This window comes from Halichoerus grypus, chromosome 5 (genome assembly GCF_964656455.1).
Source record: "Halichoerus grypus chromosome 5, mHalGry1.hap1.1, whole genome shotgun sequence".
NCBI lineage: Eukaryota > Metazoa > Chordata > Mammalia > Carnivora > Phocidae > Halichoerus > Halichoerus grypus.
In genome coordinates, this window is record NC_135716.1 from 85,466,881 (window position 1) to 85,492,062 (window position 25,182).

A 25,182-nucleotide genomic window follows, 5' to 3' on the forward strand; every position below is an offset into this window, starting at 1 on the left:
GAAACAAGTGCTGAGTCCATTCTGACTGTCCTTTTTCTATCCCATTTCTGGTTTTGTGTGTGTGTGTGTGTGTGTGTGTGTGTGTGTAAGTGTAATCTCCCTAGGTCAAAATACTTGGAACCAGATGTATCAGCACCCAGTCCAAACCCAGACCCTTCCTATCATTGTTTATCATATGCAAATCACCCTCGATTCTTTGTATTCTTTCCTTATAAATCCTTGTTTTCCTTTGCATCATGGTCCCAAGGAAGGCGTTCTTATCTTTGGGTTCATGATTTCCTCAGAATTATTGTGTGTGCATGCATTTTTCGGGTGAATGGGACTATAATGGGTTACAATATTTTATTAGCTTCTCAAAGGAGTCCATGACTCCCAAAGGTTAAGAACCACCTGTCTGGGAATATAGCTCCAGCTGTTTCTTCATCCCCAGCCAGGCTATGAACCCCTTGGCAAACAGAAGAATCTCCCCTAATTATCCCCTTCCCCAGGATGTGGGGGCTCGAGGTTCTTCTGCTGCTGCCCATGGCAAGCTTTGCTCTATATCCTGAGGAGATACTGGACACCCAATGGGAGCTATGGAAGAAGACCTACGGGAAGCAGTATAACAGCAAGGTGCCTGGGGACCTGGAGGGGAGCATGGTTGGGGAGCTGGAACTGGAGACCTCAAGTCTTAATTTCCAGACTCCCTTCTTCAATCTGAATACCTTACCACTCCAACCAAGGAAACCTGCCCCTGTTCTCTAACTTAACATACAGTTTCATTCCTACTCCTTGACTCACCCTCCCTCAAGTTCTGACCTTTGTCACATTTCTCTTTGGGGAAGTCTTCTCAGATTAATGCTATTCATCCATAAGCAATTTTCTGTACATCTCTCCAGAGCTTTGCATTCTATTTTTTGTATTTGTTTGCATATTTCTTTTTATATGCTCTTAATAATTCCATGGTGAGTTCCCCAACTACACTGTAAACTCTGTATGATTGTAAGTTTCATCTTCTCTCCTAAAAACCTCCACAGTATTACTTATGTAACTTTATACACAGGACACAGTCTGTGCCTGTACTGACTACGCTCTGTTTAGGTGGATGAAATCTCTCGGCGTTTAATTTGGGAAAAAAACTTGAAGCATATTTCCATCCATAATCTTGAGGCTTCTCTTGGTGTCCATACATATGAACTGGCCATGAACCACTTGGGGGACATGGTGAGTTGAACCTCAGCTCCTGGCCTACTTGCCCTGTTTGCCTTAGTTCCCTCCTAATGCCTTGCCTTTTTGTTCTTTGTCCCAGACCAGTGAAGAGGTGGTTCAGAAGATGACTGGACTTAAAGTACCCCCCTCTCATTCCCACAGTAATGATACCCTCTATATCCCAGACTGGGAAAGCAGAGCTCCAGACTCCATTGACTATCGAAAGAAAGGATATGTTACTCCTGTCAAGAACCAGGTACCCTCCTTTCTCCTGGCATGACCTCTTTCTGCTTCTTTGTTCTTAAGGTAGGAGGGAACTAGGAAGAGAGGGCAAGGAATTAAGTGATCTCTCCCAGTGCTAAGAGAATATAGCCTATTCTGTTATTTAAGTCATCGCCTATTTTTGTACATTTATGTTGTTTGTTTTTTTCTTTTTTACAAGTAGTATTGCTGTAAGCACCCTTGTGCATATGTTTTCATGTACATGTGCAAATATTTATGCAAAATAAACCCTAAAATTGGAACTGCTAGGTCACAGGGAACCATTTCCAAAAAATTTTTTTTTACGATCTTAACACTCTCACCAGCAGGAGAATGCCACTTTCCCCTCAATCTTAACAATGCTGATTATATCAACCAGATCAACAACTGAGTTAACATTCATTCAACAAACATCTTTTTCAGAACCCAGCAGGTATAGTGCTAGGCAGTGGAGATTCAAGATGACTAAGACATAACCCGTGTCCTCAAGAAATCCTCAGTCCTAAAAAATAGAACAGGGAAGAAAGAAAATGTATAATCTAGCTGAACAAACACTAATAGTAATAGCACTTTTTGAGAGATTGTTTTGTGTCAGAAACTTCTAAATCCTTTACATGAATTAACTTTTTAGCCAACCAAGCCACCCAGGTGCCCTGTAGCCATCATTCTTATTATTCAAACTTGCTATCTCTGCTTCAAAAGCTCCTATTGCAAATGCCCTATGCAACCCTATTATCTATCAACCCCATGTTGATTAATTATCCACATTTTACAGATCCATAATTGAGTAATTATCCACATTTTACAGATAAGGCACAGAGAGGTTTGGTAACCTCCCAAGGTCACAGATCTTGTGGGTTGCAAAGCCAGTGCTCCACTCCACTACAGCCAATGGTAACAATGGTAACAACAGTTATCAATGCAAACAAAAACAATAGAAAAATGTAACAAATATTAAACAAAGGGAAATAGGAAGACTTCATAGAAAAGGGGACATGTGTGCTGGAATTTCATCAGGCAGTTTAGAGGGAAGAAACAAAAAGGTGAACAGCAGTGATTGATAGTTGCTCTGTTATGCCTCTCAGGGTCAGTGTGGTTCCTGTTGGGCTTTTAGCTCTGTGGGTGCCCTGGAGGGCCAACTCAAGAAGAAAACTGGCAAACTCTTAAATCTGAGTCCGCAGAACCTGGTGGACTGTGTTTCTGAGAATGATGGCTGCGGAGGGGGCTACATGACCAATGCCTTCCAGTATGTGCAGAAGAACCGGGGCATTGACTCTGAAGATGCCTACCCATATGTGGGACAGGTGAGACCGCACCACACAGTTACACAGCTCAGTAAAGGCTCCCCGTTCCCCCAACATGATATTTTGTACTGGAAACAATTCCAGAAATACTGTTTTCTGTTCCCCTATCCTGCCTTCTTGATAGGATAATTTCCCAGAGAAGGCCAAGAAGATTGCTACAGCCCAGATTTGGGGGGCTTAGGCCACCATAACTCTGTCTCTTTGCCCTGGAGAAAACAGAGCACAGGTGACCCCACAGACATCTGAGTATGCCTCCGCAACCTCCTGCTCAGCTCCTCCACTCCTGTCACAGATCCCAAACCTGCCACACTAATTTACTGAATCATGTGCCTTTATTTTACATAATCTCAGCATGGGTTTTGGGAATGTTTATGTAAATTATGTAAGTTAACATGCTGACATGTACAAAATGAGAGAAAACATAAGTTGCTTCATACTTGTTTTTAACTTTAGAAATTAATTCACTTCCTCCGTTTAGTAATAGGAAGGAGACCTTTCTTATCTAAAACGAAGATCTAAGGGCTTTTATATACATGGGGTTGATAGATAATAGGGTTGCATAGGGCTTTTGCTATAGGAGCTTTTGAAACAGATAGCAAGTTTGAATAATAAGAATGATGGCTACAGGGCACCTGGGTGGCTTGGTTGGCTAAGCATCTGACTTCTGCTCAGGTCATGATCTTGGGGTCCTGGGGTCAAGCCCTGCGTCAGGCTCTGCGCTCATGGGGGAGTCTGCTTGTCCCTCTGCACCCCCCCCCCCACTTGTTCTCTTTCTCTCTCACTCACTCTCCCTCTCTCAAGTAAATAGATAAAATCTTAAAAAAAGATTGATGGCTACTATGTACTAAGCCATGTGCTTAGTTCATTTTCCCATTTAATTTTCATAACAGACATGTAAGGTAAACTTATCCTCACTTTATAGGTGAGGAAATTGACACTGAAGGAGATAAAATAGCATGCTCAGATTTATACCACTAGTCATGTAGCAGCGCCAAGATTTATCTACTGTATCAGTTCATGTGCTGCAAACATTTCCAACATGTTTTCTATGTAAATGTGCAAGATTTTCTTTAGTAGAATATAATACCTTGGAACAGAATTGTCTGAGTCTTAGGGTACATGCATCTTCAACTTTATTAGATAATGACAAATTGTTTACCAAATTGTTTGGAAACATTTATGTTCCCACGTGAATTGTATAAGAATTCCCATTGATTCCCATCTTCATTAGTATGTTTAATGTTTTTCTGGCCATCTGCATTTCTTCTTCAGTGAATTGACTGTTTATATCTTTTGTACATTTTTAATTAGGTTGTTTTTCTCTTTCTCACTGATTTTTAGGAGTTTTAAAAAGATATCTGATACGAATACTGTGTGTGTTTTAGGTGAACATTTGTCCTTTTTTTTGAACATTTGTCTTTTTATATCTTTCAAATCAGTAAAGTTCTTAATTTCAGACTAGTAAAATTATTTTCCTTTGTAATTTGTGTCTTTAAAAAATCCAGTAGCAATGAGTTTTATTCATTCATGTTTAATTATCTCAAATTATGTCTGTTGCAATAAATGCTCATTAATGTAAATGACTGAACAAATCCATTTCACTGGATACTCAACAACCTATATAGTAAAGTCACTTCAGCATATTTTCATGGACATTGGCCACACCAAAACAGACATTAATTTGTAAATTTCATCCCATTATTATTCCATGTTGTGGTTTTTTAGCTATCAGGTATACAAGGCAGAGAAATTAGAGTTTGTACCTAAAAAAGAAAATTCTTTAATCCGTATACAATTTTCAGAACTCCTGGGTCCTAAGTCCATATTTGAATTCTGGAGCTGCTACTTACAATAAGGTGCTAACTTTAGGGCACCATACTAAAGCTGCCCTAACAGATTAGCTTTTAAATTCTGACTACATCAGGCCAGTCAGTAAGATAACCTGAATGTGGCAAAATATTCTTTTTTATTTTTTAATTTTATTTTTTTAAAGATTTATTTGTTTATTTGAGAGAGAGAGAGAGTGCACACACACGAGCACAGAGGGAGAGGGAGAAGCAGATTCCCCACTGAGCAGAGAGTCTGATGTGGGGCTCCATCCCAGGACCTTGAGATCATGACCTGAGGGGAAGACAGACACTTAACCAACTGAGCCACCCAGGCACCCCAAAATATTCTTTTTTAAATTGTTATTCTTTTGACAACGTTTTGTTGTCACTTGATATAAAAAATGTAAATCCTGGGGCACCCGGGTGGCACAGTCGGTTGAGTGTCAGACTCTTGGTTTTGGGTCAGGTCATGATCTCAGGATTGTGAGATTGAGCCCTGCAAGGGGCTCCATGCTTAGTGTGGAGTCTGCTTGAGACTTTGTCTCCCTCTCCTTCTGCCCGTCCCACTCATGCTCTCTCACTCTCTCTCAAATAAATAAATCGTAAAAAAATTAAATCCCAACAGTATATACAAAAAAAACCCCACCCCAAACCAGGTCTACGTTTACAATTTTTTCCATATTGATTAATCCAGGCAGCCAATTTAAAGGATTGTGTAACTATGTTAAAGAAAAAGAAATTAAATACCAGAACTAATAGTTGATTACTCATCCATTGACAGTTTATATCGATTACATGGTACTATATTAATCAGTTTGTTGAGAGACACTTTAATAGCTCAGAGAGTTTGAATAAATGAAATTTACATAATATCTGAAACCTTAATTTGGAATAGAAAGAGCATCTGACTTCTAATTTCTGTTCTCCTGCCCCCTCAAATGATCTCTTCAACATTTGAGAGCAATGTGGAATGATTTTGGTCTCATAATCAATTAAAATGAAGAATGAGCCATATAAGACACATATTCCATTTTTATTTTATTTATTTATTATTTTTTAAGATTTTTATTTTTAGGTAATCTCCACACCCAACGTGGGGCTCGAACTCACAACCCCAAGATCAAGAGTCACATGTTCTACCGAATGAGCCAGGCAGGCACACCCATATTCTATTTTTTTTAGTATTATGAATCTTGAGCTTGTATCTACTTTACAGTTTTTAAAAGAAGTTATTATCTAAAACTAAAAGAATTTCTCATATTAACACATGAATGAATGGAGGGAAGTAAAGAAAAATAGAACTTGAAAAGAGATCTGATAGAGCAGCAGTCAGGTAATATAGTAATTTAAGTTCATTCCAGCCATAATGCAGCTTATTCTGACTTCAAAGTATCATTACATGACATTCTTCCAAATCCATTCCCGAGATATTTTTATTTACTTATAGATTTGCACAATTTTTGGCACTTGGAGGCATCAAGATTTGGATTATATGGCAGAAAACAAAGGAATCCTGAGAAATTAAGACAGGAGACTACTGTAATCTTAGAATATCATGTCAAATGCTGCCATTATTGTTAATAGTTAGATAACGTGTTCTTATAGATTCAACTTTAGGGTTTTGAAGGGGTAGTCTGAAGGAAAATGAATTGCCAAAAAGAATACACACCACCTTGACATGGTTTGCCATAAGACTTCGTAACTGTGGCTTGCCAATGAAACATATTATTAACTGGACCTCCAGAACATAATGTTGGAAATCCACAGACTAAATTGCTAAGTTCCTTTTTAATTTGCTTTAATGTCATGTTACGTGCTTTCAAGAGCACAAGCCAAAACTCTTTGCCTCATACTAGTTCCCCTGGTATATATATATGGGGCCCAGGTCTTCCCTCTAGCTGGGCCTTGGCTTTGGCCTCCTCCCCACAGAGCAGCTGGTGACTCCCTGCCCTCTGAGGCTTACATGTACTACATGGCCAGAAGATGATCTGTGCTTTTAAAAGCACCTTGTTCCAGAAATCTGTCTCTACCCTGAGGGAATAAAAATGTTCTCTCTCTTAAGTTTGACAATGTTTCCTTTCACATTTATGATTTAAAACCACCGAGAGCTGATTTTTGTGTATGTGCAAGGTATCCACTTTTTCATGTTCTTTTTTTATAGTTGTCTAAAATGGTGAGGAGAGAACAGACCCTCTCTAAAGACTGTAGGTCGGCTGCCCCTGTCAGTTCGCTGACATCACTCAGAGCATTGGTGGAGTTTCTCACCCACCAGTTCCTGGCCTGCTGCTTTGTCCTAGTCCTGTTTTAACCTCCTTTTTTTCCAGGATGAAAGTTGTATGTACAACCCAACAGGCAAGGCAGCTAAGTGCAAAGGGTACAGAGAGATCCCTGTGGGGAATGAGAAGGCCCTGAAGAGGGCAGTGGCCCGAGTGGGACCCATCTCTGTGGCCATCGATGCAAGCCTGACCTCCTTCCAGTTTTACAGCAAAGGTAAGGATCTGTTCCTAGAGAGCACAATCAACCATCTCTTATATGGGCTTGGCACCTTCTCGAAGGCCACTGAGCATTTGCAGTACTTAGTTTCCGCATTTAGACTGAGTCTGACCGAGGGAAACGGAACAGCTGCTACAGTGCAGCCATCTCTCTGTCACCAATCCTCTTGACAGGGCAGGATTCTATAGGGTGGCCCTTGGACTGCAGAAAGCTTCACCTTGATAGTTTGTTTCCTAGGTGTGTACTATGATGAAAACTGTAATAGCGATAATCTGAACCATGCGGTGTTGGCAGTGGGCTATGGCATCCAGAAAGGAAACAAGCACTGGATCATTAAAAACAGGTAATGATGGGGATACTAAGTTTGTCACGCAATCACCCTGTTAACACTCAACCTCAACTCCACTTTCCCAATATTTCTTTCTCTCACTTCGGGAGAAGGTTGTCTCAGACTTTTTAGTTCTCCCTTCCCAATTAGAGGCTATTAATTCTAACATTTAATGGCCAGACAGTAGTACTCAGAGTCTGTGTCGGGCGGCTCCTCCACATGCAAGGTGCTTAGTTGTACAGAAAGGAACAGAATGTTTGCCTTCAGTGATCTCAGAGCCCCCTAAGAAAGACAGACCTAACTAACCAGAACATACAATAGCACCAAGAAACCAGCAGAAGGTTTAGAATTATGTAGTTTTTTCTTTCTTTTTTTCTATAAGGTGATCAGTTTCTTAGGAAGCTTTCCATCATCAGTCTGTTTGAAAGCAGTAAGGAACCAATGTAAAGGTTTATTATCCTCTTGTACAACTTTTTGCCTGTCCAGATATACTTAGGATAACATATATAAAAACATTCGGATCCAATGGCCGAAGATTTTGAAGTCTGTGAAGAGAAACGCTTTTTGGAAAGTAGATATGACAACAACAACAAAAATTAGTGTTTCCTTCCCTATTGTTGGGAATAAATAAAACTACACAGTACTTCGGTTCCCCATTTCTCTTTAGCCCCTTGTGACTTTGGGGGGCAGACTTAATGAGAATTATACTTTTCCTTTCCTCATGGGCCAATACCAGCCTGGCAACAACACTAACTAAACTTTCTGTCCTTGGTGCCTCCAGGGAATGGGAGTCCTAAACACTGGGGAGTTCACAGGCCAAAACAGTGCTATAAGCAAGTGGGGCTGCTGCCTAGAGGACTGGCAGGGTAGACTGTGTAGATCACCGTCTCAACTAAGGCTGAACCCAAGCACCTTTCTAAGAAGGTGCTCCTTCTCTCACAGCTTCTGTCCTGTCTTCCCCCTTTCTTGACTCCCAGCCCCAAATACTTACTCTGTCCTTTCCTGGTCAGGTGCCAAGGGTGGAGCCTGCATCCAAGATTGCTGGGAGGAATAAGGGACACACTTAAGCAGGATCAGGATCACTGGAGACTCCTAGAGAAGGGAATAGGAGTAGGGTGCAGGTCTTAAGTAAAATGTATTGGGTAACTGGAGAATTTGCTGGTTGGGGGAAAGACTGAAAACAATTTAGGAAGATACATAGACCAGTCTCCTCTCCTGTGCCCCCTTGTCTTCCATTCTCTCCGCTTCTTTCCTTAGCAATCTAATTCATTCTCATAGTTTCATTCATCTCTCCTTTTGGGTTTACCCACTAAGACCAAGATCACCTGCTTCAGCCTCTGTTACTTCTTTCTTATGCTCTAGACTCATGTTTTCAAGATTACACTTCCTTAAACAGGAATCGGACCATATTACACTCCCAACTTGAAACGTTCAGTGTCTCCTCCACTAGGATGGGCCACAGAGTTGAACTCTTCAGGCTGGCAGTAAAGATAATTCAACCTGATCTCAATCTACCTTTCCAGACGTATCTCCTACCATGTGCCTGTGAGGCACCCTATTTTTCAGCCACATGATCTTAACACATGTCCCATGCTTTCCTGCCTCTAGTATTCATTTAATATTCCTCTGCTGGCATCCCATTTCTTTGGGCTTACTTCAAATGCTACCTCTTGAATTAAGCCTTTTTTGATCCGTTGATCACAAGCAATCTCTCCTACCTTTGAAGCCCATAGAGCATTATACCTCCTCTTCATTCCTTTAAACTCTTCAAAGGTAAAAACTGTTTTATTCATTTTTTTATACCATCAGTACCTAGCACAATGGTCAGTAAGTGTTTTAATGAATAAACAAACTGAGGGTACTAAGTATTTTCCTTCATTGGTCCTACAGCTGGGGAGAAAACTGGGGAAACAAAGGCTATATCCTCATGGCTCGGAATAAGAACAACGCTTGTGGCATTGCCAACCTGGCCAGCTTCCCCAAGATGTGACTTCAGCCAGCCAACCTCATCCTGCTTTTCCATTCCTTCCACGATGGTGCGACATACTAATGTACTTTGGAAGGGAGTCGGTGTGCTTTTCTTGAAGCAGATGTAGCAATGTAGAGATTGTCCATTCAATTTCCCCATTTGTGCTTCAAGTGACACCCCTACCACTTTCCTTCTCTCCACCCAAGGCCTTTATTTTTCACTGTGGCCGCAGTAGGAATTTCCCTAACAGGTGTGCATTCTTAGGCTAGGAGGTGTGACACAGCCTGCGGACTGTTGTCCTGCGGACTGTTGTCCTGCGGGCTGATGCTGTGCAAAATCAGAGGCTAGAGATCTTCAGGTAGATTCTCATTCACAGTGACTAGTTAGCTTTAACCACCTAGAGGAATAAGGTGACCTGACCTCTCAGTCTCCAAGTTCACTTCTTCTATATCCTGAAGATAGAAATTTCTATGTTTTCCATCCCAGTTCATAAATGTTCATAGATCTTTGGTACAAGTTTATTTGATACAAGAAATGTGTTTTCTTTTTCCTTCTTTGCATTTTTAAAGTAAACCAAGTATTTACCTCTTGTCTCTAATTTAATAAATACCTATTTAGTAAACATTCATTTTGTGTCAGATACTTTGCTAGGTGCTGGAGACAGAAAGATGGGGAAAAAAACATATATCTGAGGCGCCTGCCTGGCTCAGTTGGAGGAGTGTGCAACTCTTGATCTTGGGGTTGTAAGTTTGAGCCCCATATTGGGTGTAGAGATTATTTAAATAAATAAAACTTTAAAACAAAAACAAAAAATATGTATTCCTTATATTTGATGTGCTCCCAGTTTGCTTGGAGAGTCTCTCACATAAACAGTTCATCCTAGTTCATTTATTTTGTTCATTTCTTCAACATTTATGAAGTGCTAACTATGTACTAAGAACTTTCTAAATTTCAGGGATTCCATGGATATAAAGAGACTTCAATATTTAATTCTATCTGTAGGGGAACCAGATTAAGTGACACATAAACCTGGGTCTTGAAAAATATCTTAAGGCCCTTTCTGAGGTTCTACAATCTAAACATTTGTTGTCATCAAAAGAGGACACTAAAACTCTTTATAATGGTTTCCAAGCAGTATTAACTCTAAAAGAAAGTGGCTGACTAAAAATAATAAATCAGCACAACCGGTTTTGCCATTTTTCACAAAATGTTTATTGAGCACCTATTATCACCACTAGAAAGAGTTCACATTTATTCAATATTTATCAGGTATCAGGCACTATTTTATTTCATTCTACACAAAAATTATTTATTTTTGTGTGTAAATATTTATTACCCTGTGGTAAGCAGTGTATTTAAGGGTAGGAGGATGAAACAAATTAGTAAGACATGGCTCTGACCTCAAGAATGTTATAGACTAGTGACAGACATATAAACAACACCACCCATAATGAAATAAATACTAATTATGCAAGCTCAGGAATGAATAATCATTAATTCTTAATAGGATTTTAGATGAGGCTTCAATGAGAACAGAGCTTTGAAAGATCTGAATGGGCAGAAAAATGGGTGTGGGGATGGGGGAGGGGGAGGGAGGGAGGGAATATCAGGCAGAAAATTTTGGGTGAACAGAGGCGCCTAGAGAGCTGCAGGAATGGTGAGGGCTGGTGTGACCCAAGAGTAGGGTGCAAAGGCATCTATAGTAGAACTGAGGTGAGCAAAGTGGATTGGAGTTAAATCCTGGAAGGCCTTGAATGCCTTCTATGTCTCAAGAACTTCATACTTTATTTTATAGATACACAGGCATTTAGTAGACATCAAATATTTTTGAGCAGGAGACAGACATGATCAGATCTATATTTTAGCAACATCCCTCTGGCAGGCAGTGTTGTAAAGAACAAATAACAGATGGAGAACAAAATGGAGATGCAAGAAATTGGAGAAAAGTCAACATTTAGGAGACACAGCACATATTCTATTTCTTCTCAAAGAAAGAATACTGCACAGAAGAATGACTCCTGAACTTTTTTGAAGGTTAAGTATGAGTTTGGCAGATGGGAAGGTGGGAAAAGGCCTTCCACGCCCAAAGGATAGCATATTCAAATGTATAGGCATGAAAGAGAACTTTCAGCAATCTGCAAGTAGTTTTTGTTGAGCTTTGGAAGTGCTAAAGATGAGCTTGAGAGATGTCTGACTCCCCACTGGGCAAATCCAAACTGTTCTGTCATTTTGATCTGGGATTTTTTCCTTCTGCCTAAAGAACATTCTTTAGAATTTCCTTTTGTATGGATATGTGAACAACAAATTTACTCTGTTCCTGTATGTATGTGAATTTATACCTAGATTTTCTATTCTGGTACATTAATATGTATACTTCATCAGTATCATACATTTATACTGTTTTCATATCTAATGGATTAGTCTTCCTCTTATTACGCTCCTTTTCTAGAATTCTTCCTAAATATTCTTGCTTTTTATTTTTTCCATGTACTCTTTAGAATCGGCTTGTCAATTTATCAAAAATCCTGCTAGTATTTTTATTTAGATCATGTTAAATTTATATCTTAATTAGGGAAAATTGACCTCTTTATACTACTGACTCGTACTATCTAAGAATAAGAAATACCTTTATATTTTTTCAAGTACTCTTTTGTGCCCTTAAAGATATTGCCCATTTCTTGCTAACCTTTTTGCAACCCAGCATGTTTACCTTTTATTATTATTATTTTTCGCAGGTTTTTTTTTTAATTTTTGCAGTTTAAATGGGGTCTTTTCCAACATAATTTCTAATTAGATGTATATTTGAAAGCTCTTGATTTTTTTTTTTTTTTAAGATTTTATTTGAGAGAGAGAGAATGAGAAAGAGAGAGCACATGAGGGGGGGAGGGTCAGAGGACAAAGCAGACTCCCTGGCAAGCAGGGAGCCCGATGTGGGACTCGATCCCGGGACTCCAGGATTATGACCTGAGCCGAAGGCAGCCCCTCAACCAACTGAGCCACCCAGGTGCCCAAAGCTGTTGATTTCTGTTATGTTAGTTTTTATACTCAGATACCTTACCTTGAATTCTCTTTTTGTTTATACATTTTTCAGTTGATTCTCTTGGATTTTTTTGAATACACAAGTGTATCACCCACAGAGGTAAATTTTACCCTCTTCTTCCTGATTTTTATCTCTAATTTCTTCCTGTTTGCATTAGATAAAACTTCCAAAATGATGCTAGAGTTGATAGATCCTGACCTAGACATGTTATTATTTTTATAGATGCATGAAATTCCAATTAATTTAACTGAATCCCAGTAAGTCAAAATTTGTATTTCCAGTGTTCTCAGTTACAAAAAAGACTGCAATTAATGATTGATATTTTAACATAAGTTTTAAAGTGATCATACATTTAAATCTGTCATATAATTTTTTATTTCTTTAATAATAACAATATTAGCTAACATTTATTGAGCTTTACTATGCAGCTTATACCATGTTAAATGCCTTACACATAGTACTCTTGTTATTGGTATTTTACAGATGTCAAATAGCTTGCCCAAGATAAGCTAGCTAGTAAATGGCTGAGCCAGGACTCATACACAGGTCTTTTGTTTTTCTGTCTCCTTTTATACATTTTATCATTATTTTTAACTTTATGTTATGGAACATTTTAAACATATACAAAAGGAGAGAGAGTAGCAGAGTGAAGCCTCATGTACCCATTATCCATCTTGAACAATTATCAACATTTTCCAATCTTGTGTCATCCATTCCTCTTCCATTTTTTTTTAATTTAGTATTTTAAAGCAAACCCCAGATATCATTTCACTCATAGTCATTATACATCTCGGAGGATTTTTTTTATATAATCACCATGCTATTAGCATGCCAAACAAAATTAACAATTGTTTCTTACTGTCATTTACTATTCAGTCCATTTTTAAATTTTTCCAGTTGTTTAAAGGTGTCTTTTTACTGTTAGTTTATTCAAATCAGTATCCAAAGTTTTACACATTGCACTTGGTTGTTCTTAAGTGTACTGTATTCTTTGACAATCACATCCCTACTTGCACTCCCCCAACACACATACTTTTTTTTTCTTCCTATAATTGATTTCATGGAGAAGCCAGATCATTTGCCCAGTAGAATGTCTCATACTCTAGATTTGGCTGATAGCTTGTTCTTTCTGAATCTAAGGTCCTAGTGTGTTTAACCACTGCAATATGCCCTGTTTCTCACTATCCTTTGACGAGGAATGAAAACTTACAAGTGACAGCCCATTAAACCTTTAGTGGCACAGATATTCTAGAAATCCTGGAAGTTTTATTCTTTTTACAGTACATACCCTTTTGGCTGAAAGTTCAGGCTCTTCAGCTCTTGGAAAGCCTTTATGAATCATTGACAGGCTTCATAATATTTATAAGCTGAGTTTGTCCAAGGACTTCAGGAACCAGTTCTTTACTTCTGGGTGAAACCTAAGCTTAAAGGCTTGGTTTCCTGAGACTCTTTCTGTATATAGATTTGCAGGGTAAAGATGCTATGCTTTTGCAGATGACAAGATTGAGATATAGAAAATTCTAAGGAATTAACTAAAAAACTATTAGAACTAATAAATGAGCTCAGCAAAATTGCAGGGTACAAGATCAGTAAATTAATTTTATTTCTATACAGTAGCAATGAACAAACTGAAAATGAAATCAAGAAAAAATGCCATTGGGGCGCCTGGGTGGCCCAGTTGGTTAAGCGTCTGCCTTAGGCTTGGGTCATGATCCCGGGGTCCTGGGATTGAGCCCAGCATCAGGCTCTCTGCTCAGTGGGCAGCCTACTTCTCCCTCTGCCTGCCGCTCCCCCTGCTTGTGCACTCTCTCTCTCTCTCTCTGTCAAATAAATAAATAAAATCTTAAAAAGAAAAGAAAAATGCCATTTACAATAGCATAAAAAATAAAATACTTAGGAACAAATCTAACTAAAGTGCAAAACTTACACTCTGAAAACTACAAAACACTGGTGAAAGAATTTCAGAAGACCTAAATAAATGGAAAGACATCCCATGTTCAGGGGTTGGAAGATAATATCATTAAGACAGCAGTATTCCCCAAATTGATCTATAGATTCAAAACAATCCCTATCAAAATCCCAGCTGGCTTCTCTGTAGAAATTAACAAGCTGACACTAAAATCATACAGACATCCAAGGGACCAAGAATAGCTAAACCAATCTTGAAAAAGAATAAAGTTGGAGGACTCACACTTCCAAATTTCAAAATTTACTACAAACCAACAGTAATCAAGACAGTGTATTACTGTCAAGAAGCTACAAATCAATGGAATAGAATTAGAATATAGAAATAAACTCTTTTATTTATGTTCAATTATGTTTCAATAAGGGTGCCAAGACAATTCAAGGGTGAAAGAATAGTCTTTTCAACAATGGTGCTGGGACAAGTGAATAACCACGTGTAAAAGAAAAAGTTGGAATGCTACCTCACACCATACACAAAATTAATTCAAAATGGTTTAAAAATCTAAGAGCTAAAATTATAAAACTCTTAGAAAAAAATATAGGGCTAAATCTTGGCTCTTGAGACATGACACCACAAGTACAAGCAACAAAAGAAAAAAACAGATAAATAGATTTCATCAACATTAAAAAGTGTGCATCAAACTGTCACTCAAAATAGTGAAAGATAACCCACAGAATGGGAGAAATTTTTGCAAATCAGATATCTAATAATATCCAGAATATATAAAGAATTCCTAGAACTCAACAACAGCAAAACAGCCCAATGTAAAACTGGGTAAAGGACTTAAATAGACATTTCTCAAAAGATACAGAGATGGTCAATAAACACATGAAAATATGCTCATCAGGGGCACCTGGGTGGCTCAGTCGGTTAGGCGTCTGCCTTCGGCTCAGGTCATGATCCCAGGGTCCGGGGATCGAGCCCCGCATCGGGCTCCCTGCTCGGCGGGAAGCCTGCTTCTCCCTCTGCCTCTCTCATTCCCCTGCTTGTGTTCTCTCTTGCTCTCTCTCTGACAAATAAATAAACAAAATCTTTAAAAAAATATATATATATGCTCATCATTAGGGAAGTGCAAATCAAAACCACAAGATGCCATTTCACATGGGGCTATTATGAAACAGAATGGCTATTACGACAGAAAATACTAAGTATGGCAAGCATGTGGAAAAATTGAAACTCTGGAACATTGCTGGTGGGAATGTAAAATGGTGCAACTGCTGTGTAAACAATATGATGGTTCCTCAATTAAACATAGATTTACCATATGATCTAGCAATTCCATTCCAGATATATATCTAAAAGAATTGAAATCAGGGACTCAAACAGATAATGCACACCAGTGTTCTTCACAGCATTACTCACAATAGCCAAAAAGCAGAAACAACTCAAGTCTCCACCAACAGATGAATGGATAAAGAAAATGTGGTATACACATACAATGGAATATTATTCAGCCTTCAAAAAGAATTAAATTATATATACTACATACTACAACATGATAACTAATACATACTATGGCATGGAAGAACACTGAAAACATGATAAGTGAAATAAGCCAGACACAAAAGGACTAACAACTCCACTTATATAAGGCATTTAAAATAGGCAAATTTAGGGACAGAAAGTAGAATAGGCTATAGTTATTTGGAGAGGCTGGGGAGGGGGTAGAATAGTGAGATACGGTTTAATGGGTGCAACATTTCTGTTTGGAATGATGAAAGGGTTCTAAGGGGAGGTCGTGGATTTATGGGGACAAAGAATGTATTGGGGGATGCCTGGGTGGCTCAGTTGGTTAAGTGTCTGACTTGGGCTCAGGTCATGATCTTGGGGTCCTGGGATCAAACCCCACATTGGGCTCCCCACTTAGTGGGGAGTCTGCTTCTCCCTCTCCCTCTTCCTCTGCCCCTCCTCCTGATTGTGCTTTCTCTGTCTCTCAAATAAATAAAATCTTTTTAAAAAAGAATATTTTGGAATTCTCTATTTTCTGCTTAATTTTGCTGTAAATCTAGAACTCTAAAAAAATCATCTATTAAAAAAAAGTTCTAGAAATAGTGGTGTTGGTTACACAACATTGTGAATGTATGTAATGCCACTAAGTTGTATACTTAAAAATTATTAAAATGGTAAATTTTATGTGTATTTTATCACAAATTTTTTTAAAAGAATCAGAGTTCTGGGGACTACTGAAAACTTTATTATCCAGCCATGTAATTTTGCACTAAACATTGCTCAATCACTGTTTGTTATTCCTATCTTCTCTACTTTTCTTAAGGCCTATATTAGCAAATTCTGTCCCTTCATCTTCAAAATATGTGAATCTGGCCACTCCTTTACCTCTACCATGACCCCCCAGTTAAAGTCCCCATCATTTCTCACCTGGGCTTCTGTGGTAGCCCCACTAACCCCCCACTCCCATGTAACACTGCTTTACTGTAGCCCACACTATAGTCTATTCTCTGTACAACAAACCACATCACTTCCCTGTGCAAAGCCCTCCCACTGTACTTTCATTTAAGAAGCTAGGCACTGTTCTGGGAATTTAGCAGTGACAAAAATCCATGACCTCACGGAGCTTATATTTTAGCAAATTTAGAATATAATACAAAATTCTTAAGTGGCTACAAGTATGATCTGGTCTTAGGCTACCTCCCTGACTTCATTTCAGCCCATGGCCCTATGAAGAGTATTTCTCTAAAGAAAATAAGAATTCTGCTGAAAAGGAAATAAGGGGTAAATGGTTGTTGTTAAAAAATGTTCATGTCTAGGGATGCCTGGCTGGCTCAGTCAGAAGAGCATGGAACTCTTGATCTCAGGGTCATGGTTTAAGCCCCACACTGAGGGTTAGAGATTACTTAATAAAATACTTTCTTTTAAATGTTCATGCCTATATAAAAGAGTACTTACCAATGCCCCCTTCCCAGAGAGAAAACCCAGGGCTTTATCTGGTTGTTGTGCTCAGCTATAAGACCAGGATTTTTTGGCTGATATATGTAGTCTTATTCATCAATTTGGAAATGGCCCCTTGAGGCCTGGCAACCTAAAACTTATCTAATATATCTAAAAAATGATGATGAAGAAGAAACAGGTAACTACAATGAAAAGTCTAACTCTGGGAAGGGAAGAGTCGATGGAAATAGCACACAGCTATCATTATTCTCCAGCATATATTATATCCTTCTAGGCAGGAATATGGAAGATTCTCCCTGGTGGTGGAGTGAGTTTCTTGGCCAGCCAATTGGGAATCTCCAGGTCTGTCGTCTATAAGGATCTTCCTTATTGTCCACCATGACCTCTGGTTCTTCCTGCTAGATGATCTTGCTTGTCCTATTCTTCATGGCTATGCCAGAAGTGGGCATAGGGAAAATGCCCTTTCTGGAGACTACCCAACTTCAGCTGTGGTACAAGCTGGGAGCCTAGACAAGCAACAGACTGTTAGGCTTGGGTTTCTTTGGCAACATAGTTTTCATAAAAGGTTCAATTCCTTCTGCTGGTTATCACAGCCAAAAAAAATTTTTTTCCAGCCAAAGGGATGCAAAGCTTTGACAGGCTAATCTTGACATACACCCATCCCTGGAACTAAGGGTGAAGTTGCTTCTAAAATCTAGGAGTGTGTGTGTTTTGGGGGATGGTCCCCATTTTAAAATCCCCTTCTATTGCCACAAGAAGGGGAAATGGAAGCTAATTGACAAAAATAATTTACACTGTCAGACATCCTTTGGCTCAGGTATTTTCTTTTATTTTAAGACTTTATTTATTTGAGAGAGGATGAGCAGGGGGAGTGACAGAGGGCCGCCCAGCAGGGAGCCTGATGCAGGGCTTGATCTGGGGACTCCGGGATCATGACCTGAACCGAAAGCAGACGCTTCACCACTAAAGAGAAGACAGATGCTGTTCACATTTATGACATTTTCATGATACATTCACAAAATAATGTCAGTCTCTGGTAGATATCTATAAACTCTCCCCTTTCCTCTTCTCAGACGACATATTGAAATGCACTTATATCAAAGTGATGTTATTACAGAGATAACCTGAATCTGCTTTAATTCTTAAATATATCACTTGCAAATTGTGGTACTTTATTACTACTAACAAATTTATTGTGACTTACTTTGCAATTGATTGTTAATGCATCAAGTATGTCACACCCATTATACACTTGGAGGAAAGATCTTATCTTTGGCACCCCAAGTGCTCCTTAGTTATGTCTTGTTTTGATCTCTTGGTAAAATTGGGGCACCTGGCTGGCTTAGTCAGTGGAGCGAACGACTCTTGATCTTGGGGTTGTGGGTTTGAGCCCCACATTGGGGGTAGAGATTACTTTAAAAAAAAAAAAAAAAAAGATGATCTCTTGGTAAAATTAACCTTCCTTCTTAGAGCAAACATTGCCAGGTGACAGAAAGAAGCAAAGAAGGACCCAGGATAATGGGGGACATCCACTGGGATCAAATATTTCCAGTGAAAAATGCACCAAGCAGATAATCTATACAGAAAGTATTAGAATTAATGTATATTTTTAATTTAGAACATTTCTATTTTTCCCAATGATTCAAGAATGCTGTTTCTTTTTCTTTCTTTCTTTCTTTTTTTTTTTTTTTGGCTGGGTAGAACATACTTTATTGATGGCACATGACAGGGTAGGGCTCCCCAAGCCCCTCCCCTTCTCAGGGGTTCTGGGATGGAAATTGTGTAGAGTTCGGGAGATTCTCAGCATGTTGGGGGATGAGTTGGGGCAAGGACTCCCCAGCTGCTGAGGGCCTCTCTCTCTTGCTCTCACTGGGACTGGTGGTCCAGGGGGCTCTTACTCCTTGGAGGCCATATGAACCATAAGGTCCAACACCCCGTTGCTGTAGCCAAATTCATTGTCATACCAGGAAATGAGCTTGGCAAAGTGGTCTTTGAGAGCAACGCCAGCCCTGGCATCGAAGATGGAAGAATGGGTGTCACTGCTAAAATCGCAGGAGACAATCTCATCCTCAGTGTAGTCCACCATGCCCTTGAGGGGGCCCTCCGATGCCTGTTTCACCACCTTCTTGATGTCATTGTATTTGGCAGCTTTCTCCAGGCGGCAGGTCAGATCCATGACTGACATGTCGTGGGTGGGGACATGGAAGGCCATGCCAGTGAGCTTCTCATTCAGCTCAGGGATGACCTTGCCTATAGCCTTGGCAACACCAGTAGAAGAAGGGATGCCCTTGGCCATCACAGCACAGCTTCCCAGAGGGGCCGTCCACCGTCTTCTGGGTGACAGTGATGGCATGGATTGTGGTCATGTGTCCCTCCACAATGCCAACTTTGTCATGGATGACCTTGGCCAGTGAGGCCAAGCAGTTGGTGGTGCAGGAGGCACTGCTGACAATCTTGAGAGAGTTGTCATAATTCTCATGGTTCACACCCATCACAAACATGGGGGCATTAAAAGGAGGGGCAGAGATGATGACCCTCTTGGCCCCACCCTTCAAATGAGCCCCAGCCTTCTCCATGGTGGTGAACACCCCAGTGGACTCTACAATATACTCAGCACAAGCATCACCCCATTTGATGGTGGTGGATCTTGCTCCTGGAAGATGGGAGATGGGCTTTCCATTGATGACAAGTTTCCCATTCTCAGCCTTAACTGTGCTGTTGAATTAGCCAGGGGTAGAGTCATACCAGAATATGTAGACTATGTAGTTGAGGTCAATGAAGAGGTCATTAATGGCAACAATATCCACTTTGCCAGAGTTAAAAGCAGCCCCGGTGAGCAGGTGCCAAATACAGCCAAATCCTCTTACTCTGACCTACACCATTGTGTTTCCGGGAAGGACGCAGCTGGCCCTGCACCAGAGGATGCAGCTGTCTGTCGAATGGAAGAGGAGCAGAGAGCCCTATTTTCATTCCTCAAAGTGTGAACTGGATAATTTTAACATGAAGGTAATTAATTTTCTAGTCTCCTATATTCTATTAAGGGTATTCATCTCATCTTGTGTATTTCTTTGGCAGAAGGGTCAGTAATAAGTGATCTAACTTTGAGAGGGTGTGAGGCTAAAAGAGGGTGACTTTAAAACCTGGAGAAGGCACTAAGCTTCCTTATTCTACTTTCATTTCCCTTTTCCATATCATTCAGATGCTTATCTGTGATCATCTGTGATAGAAGAAGGGAGGCAGCATTCTAAGATTTAGGTAAGATTTAGAAATGTACTACAGCGGATTTCCTTGTTTTTTTGTTTGTTTTTAATCTCTCTACAGATCCCTGCCCAGAGGGAAGCCTGCTTCTCCCTCTCCCACTCCCCCTGCTTGTGCTCTCTCTCTCTCTCAAATAAATAAATAAATAAAATCTTTAAAAAATAATAAATACTATATTTTTTATAGACTTTTATATACCAGCAGAACAAAAGTAGCAGAGAAACCTGAGGCTAAAAGCCTCAGAGAAAGAAAGAAAGAAGGAAAAGAAAAGCCTCAGGAGCCACTGACAAATGAGTATGAATCAGAAATGAAGCTAAAACATGTAGAAGATTGTAATTATGAAAATTAATCCAACAAGTATTTATTAGTTATGGCCTAAACATGTGTTAAGCCACAGAACAATGCAAAGATGAGTAATACAGGATTCTGTATTCTCAAGTTAGCTGGTGAGATAAAATTATCTTGTGTAATAAAAATATAGAGTAAGTTCAAACTGGGTGGTATAATTTGTGTCATAAAAATGTATAGAAAAGAAAGATGAGTGAGATAGTTAGAGAAGGCTTCATGGAAAGGCAGTACTTGAGGTAGGTCTTGCAAGATAGAGAGGTCAAGGAAGGAGAGAGCCATTTGAGAAAGACATGAATGACCACATAATGTGGGAGGCCCACAAGACCAGCTTGACTACAGCAGAGGCTGAGAGTTAAAAATCTGTTCTAGGGGCACCTGGGTGGTTCAGTCGATTAAGGTCTGCCTTTGGGTCAGGTCATGATCCTGGAGTCCCAGGATCTAGCCCCGCATCGGGCTCCCTGCTCAGCAAAACAACAGTTGGAAAAGCACTACTTTTAAAACTGGGTTCAATCCCAGGTTAGCAACCAGTTCTGTCCTCTTCACAGAGGACAAGTTTTATAACCACTCAGAACTTTAATTTCCCCTCTGTAAAATGAGGACAATAATTGTTCCTAATTTATTATGTTGTAAATATTGAATAATAATACATGAAGAGTATAGCACATACATTGGCATATAATTGGCATCCAACAAATGGTAGCTGGGACTGTTATAATAATAAAGTGAATATAAAGTGTAGAGGATGATAAGCATAGATGTTCTGGAAACATGAAGAAAACTAGTTGCTTTAAGTATGAGGTGCATATGTGAGGATAGATGTCTTAGTCTGTTCAGGTTTCTAGAACAAAATACCATAAACTAGGTGGTTTGTAACAACAGAATTTATTCCACACAGTTTTAGAGCCTAAAAAAATTTATAATGTGGGGAATTCTCCAAACATAAGGTTGATCAAAAGATGCTAAATGGCCATAAAAATAAATGAGGACTATATATACTACTGTGGAGTTATTTCAGGATTTAATTGCTAAAGTATAGTTTCCAAAAATTTGAGAATATGACTTGTACAAATATAAAATGAACATGTGTCAATATTTTATTCAAGTCATCAATTGATAAGGGATCAGTAAGATATTAAAACTGGTTCAAATAAGAATTGAAGTGACAGTTATTTACATTCTCTATTCAGTAGAATTTACTAGACAGAATTCATTTGCATTGCTATGTACAGGAATCATCTGGGGCGCCTGGGTGGCTCAGTTGGTTAAGCGACTGCCTTCAGCTCAGGTCATGATCCTGGAGTCCTGGGATCGAGTCCCACATCGGGCTCCCTGCTCGGCAGGGAGTCTGCTTCTCCCTCTGACCCTCTCATGCTCTCTCTGTCTCATTCTCTCTCTCAAATAAATAAATAAAATCTTTAAAAAAAAAAAAAAAAAAAGGAATCATCTGCATAGTTTCTCATTTTTTAAAAGATTTTACTTATTCATTTGTCAGAGAGAGAGAAAGGAAAGAGAGCACAAGCAGGGGGAGCGGCAGACAGAGGGAGAAGCAGGCCCCCCGCTGAGCAAGTTGCCTGACGCCGGACTCGATCTTGGGTCCTAGGATCATGACCTGAGCCGAAGGCAGACACTTAACCGACTGAGTCACGCAGGCATCCCTAGTTATTAATTTTTTACAACCTAACTCTCCTTACAGAGTTGTAAAATAGCCTAGTCAATATAAAGTCCATCAAAGTTGTGCACTCATAAAATCAGATAATCCTGCCTCCTGCCCTCAGGGTCTACTAGACAATGTCCAGACTCTTTTGCCTATTTCTAAGTATTGAAAAATTTTCTTAATACAATGTTAAGTGGAAAAAACCAAGGTGGAGAAAAATATGTATATTATATTACCTTTCACTTAAGAAAGGAGGGATACTAATACATTTGCATATTTTCTTATTTTTTAAAATGGGAAGATAAACCATAAATTGTTTAAATGGGTACCTATTATCAAGGGAGGAAGGGAATCGTGTAGAGAGGACAGAACTACAAGCTAGACTTCTTTGAATACAGCTCATTTTGCTGATTTGGCTTTGGATCCACATATATGTTTTACATAATTATAAAACAAAATTACATAAATTTTAAAAAGTGTCTCTAAAAATCAGAAGTAAAATGAGGGGCGCCTGGGTGGCTCAGCCGTTTAAGCATCTGACTCTTGATTTTGGCTCAGGTCTTGATCTCAGGGTTGAGAGATGGAGCCCCACATCAGGCTCTGCGCTGGGCATGCAGCCTGCTTGAGATTATCTCTCTCCCTCTCCCACTGCCCCTCTCTCCCTCTCCCACTGCCCCTCTCTCCCCTCCCCCGTGCATGCACTCTCTGTCTCTCTGTCTCTCTCTCTCAAAAGAAGAAAAAATCAGAAGTAAAATGAAACAAATGAACTGAACTGGGTATATAGGTGGTGGCATGACCACACAGGGAGCTATTCCAGGTGACTTACGTCCTTAGCTGAATATGGCCTGAGCGGCGGGGGAAATCTGTCCCCCTCTAAAATCTTAAAATTATTCTCAGTAATAATCTTATTGGTGGTAGGCTTGGTATTGTTATTATGGAATATTAATTGAATAAATTAAATGAGTATTTATGTTGATATTTTAAAGAACTGAAATTTTCAGCATGTTTGAAAGAGATACAGATGAAAGATTAGTGAAATTAGGTAAAAACTCCATAGCCTTGAATTTGAATTTGAAGTATCAGTGTGAGCTTGGGATTTATTTAATCTATATAATAATTATATATAATATACATAATAATTGTATAATATGTGATATATTATACAATTACATAGAAATAAAATTCCCTAGCTCTGTCTATTGAAAGCTTAGAAACAATGGTCGATCTGGTTCAGTGACATTCCTGGTGCCTAGATTATGTATTCAAACATCACTTCCACTAAAAGGAACCAGATCCTCTTGGAGAAATGGCTGATTCCAGGTCTAGGGCAGAAATTGTTCAAAATAAGCCTACAATGGCTTGTCATACTAGAAAGAAAAGAACCTATATTAAAGAGTACGAATTCATGCCAAATATTGAGACTCAGGAACTCAGGAGCCAATCTGAATAAGTTTCCACTGCCCAAAGATGAGATAATATGAGTATCAATAAAGATAAAACTGTAATGGATCAAAACACATCAAATATGGTTAAATCCATGAATTTATAATGACACAAAAGTAGCTCAGTGTTTTGTAATGTATGGATCTGATTTGGATCTCAATTCAAACAAGCTATTTTTAGAAATGTATTAAGACAGGAGAATGTGAATACTGACATGTTTGATGGCATTAAGAAATTATTGTTTAATTTATTTCAGATGTGATAATGGTATTGTAGTTACATTTGTTTAAGAATCTTTATCTTTTAGAGATACACAGTGGACTATTTATATAAGGAATAATCTGATGTCTAGGATTTACTTCAAAATAATCTGGATAGTGTGAGTGTAAATAAAACAACATTGCTTATGTATCGATAACTTGAAGCAGGATAATGGTTTTATGGAGGCTCATTTCACTTTTATCACTACTTGTATATATGTGTAAAATATGTAAAAAAGATTCTTTTAAAGCTAAATGACTACAAACCTGAAAATGTCTACTACAGAATAGAAGATTCAACATTATGACATTGAGTCTCCCCAAATTTATATACATATGTATGTAATTACATATATAGCAATTCAATTATATACATAGCAATTCAATATAAATATAAATATAGCAATTCAAATAAAAACTGTCAGAATTTTTCAGAAAACTTGATAAACTGATTTTAAAAATTCATATGATGAAGTTAACATGCACAAAATGCTAAGACAACTTTGAAAAAGAAAAACATAAGAGTCGCAGGGGTGACTTGTCCTACTAAACATCAAGAGATATAAAAAGCTGTTTTAATTAAAACCGTGTGGTATTGAAAGAGCAATAGAAAAAAGCAGATCAGTGAGCTCAGAAACTGACCTATGTATATATGAGAATTTGGTATATGATAGAGGTTTCCCAACACAATGGGAACAAAACTTCGCATCATAAACAAAAACTAAATTCCAGATGAAATAAAGACCTAAAAGCAATGACTATTAGAAAAAAATATATAATACTCTAAAACTATGAGAATTAGGTGAGTGTATGTTTTTTACATTGGAATGAAAAACATTTTCTTTTTTTTTTTTTAAGATCTTATTTATTTATTTGACAGAGAGAGGCACAGCGAGAGAGGGAACACAAGCAGGGGGAGTGGGAGAGGGAGAAG

The 25,182-nt window shown here is 38.8% G+C and overlaps 1 protein-coding gene and 2 pseudogenes across 3 annotated transcripts in view; 1 reads left to right on the forward strand and 2 right to left on the reverse strand.

Moving 5' to 3' along the window:
• The window catches only part of LOC118539603 (small ribosomal subunit protein eS1-like), a 30,560-nt pseudogene extending 15,339 nt beyond the window's left edge, over positions 1-15,221 (reverse strand). Inside the window, exons 1-2 of the transcript XR_013447921.1 lie at positions 13,701-15,221; positions 8,395-8,495 (exon numbers count right to left, since the gene is read on the reverse strand). The product of XR_013447921.1 is annotated as a small ribosomal subunit protein eS1-like (transcript). The remainder of the gene's footprint in view (positions 1-8,394; positions 8,496-13,700) is intronic.
• On the forward strand, positions 490-10,000 carry CTSK (cathepsin K). 2 transcript variants are annotated; one of them, XM_036098317.2, is made up of 7 exons: positions 490-612; positions 1,081-1,203; positions 1,289-1,444; positions 2,535-2,753; positions 6,907-7,072; positions 7,313-7,418; positions 9,294-10,000. In XM_036098317.2, the coding sequence occupies exons 1-7, from the start codon at positions 490-492 to the stop codon at positions 9,391-9,393; spliced, it is 993 nt and encodes a 330-aa protein (XP_035954210.1). In that variant the 3' UTR covers positions 9,394-10,000. The 2 variants fall into 2 exon arrangements, with proteins under 2 accessions (XP_035954210.1, XP_035954211.1); XM_036098318.2 differs by lacking the exon at positions 7,313-7,418.
• Positions 15,222-19,178: 3,957 nt separating the features above from the next.
• LOC118539607 (glyceraldehyde-3-phosphate dehydrogenase pseudogene) lies at positions 19,179-20,167 on the reverse strand (annotated as a pseudogene).
• Positions 20,168-25,182: the final 5,015 nt, after the last annotated feature.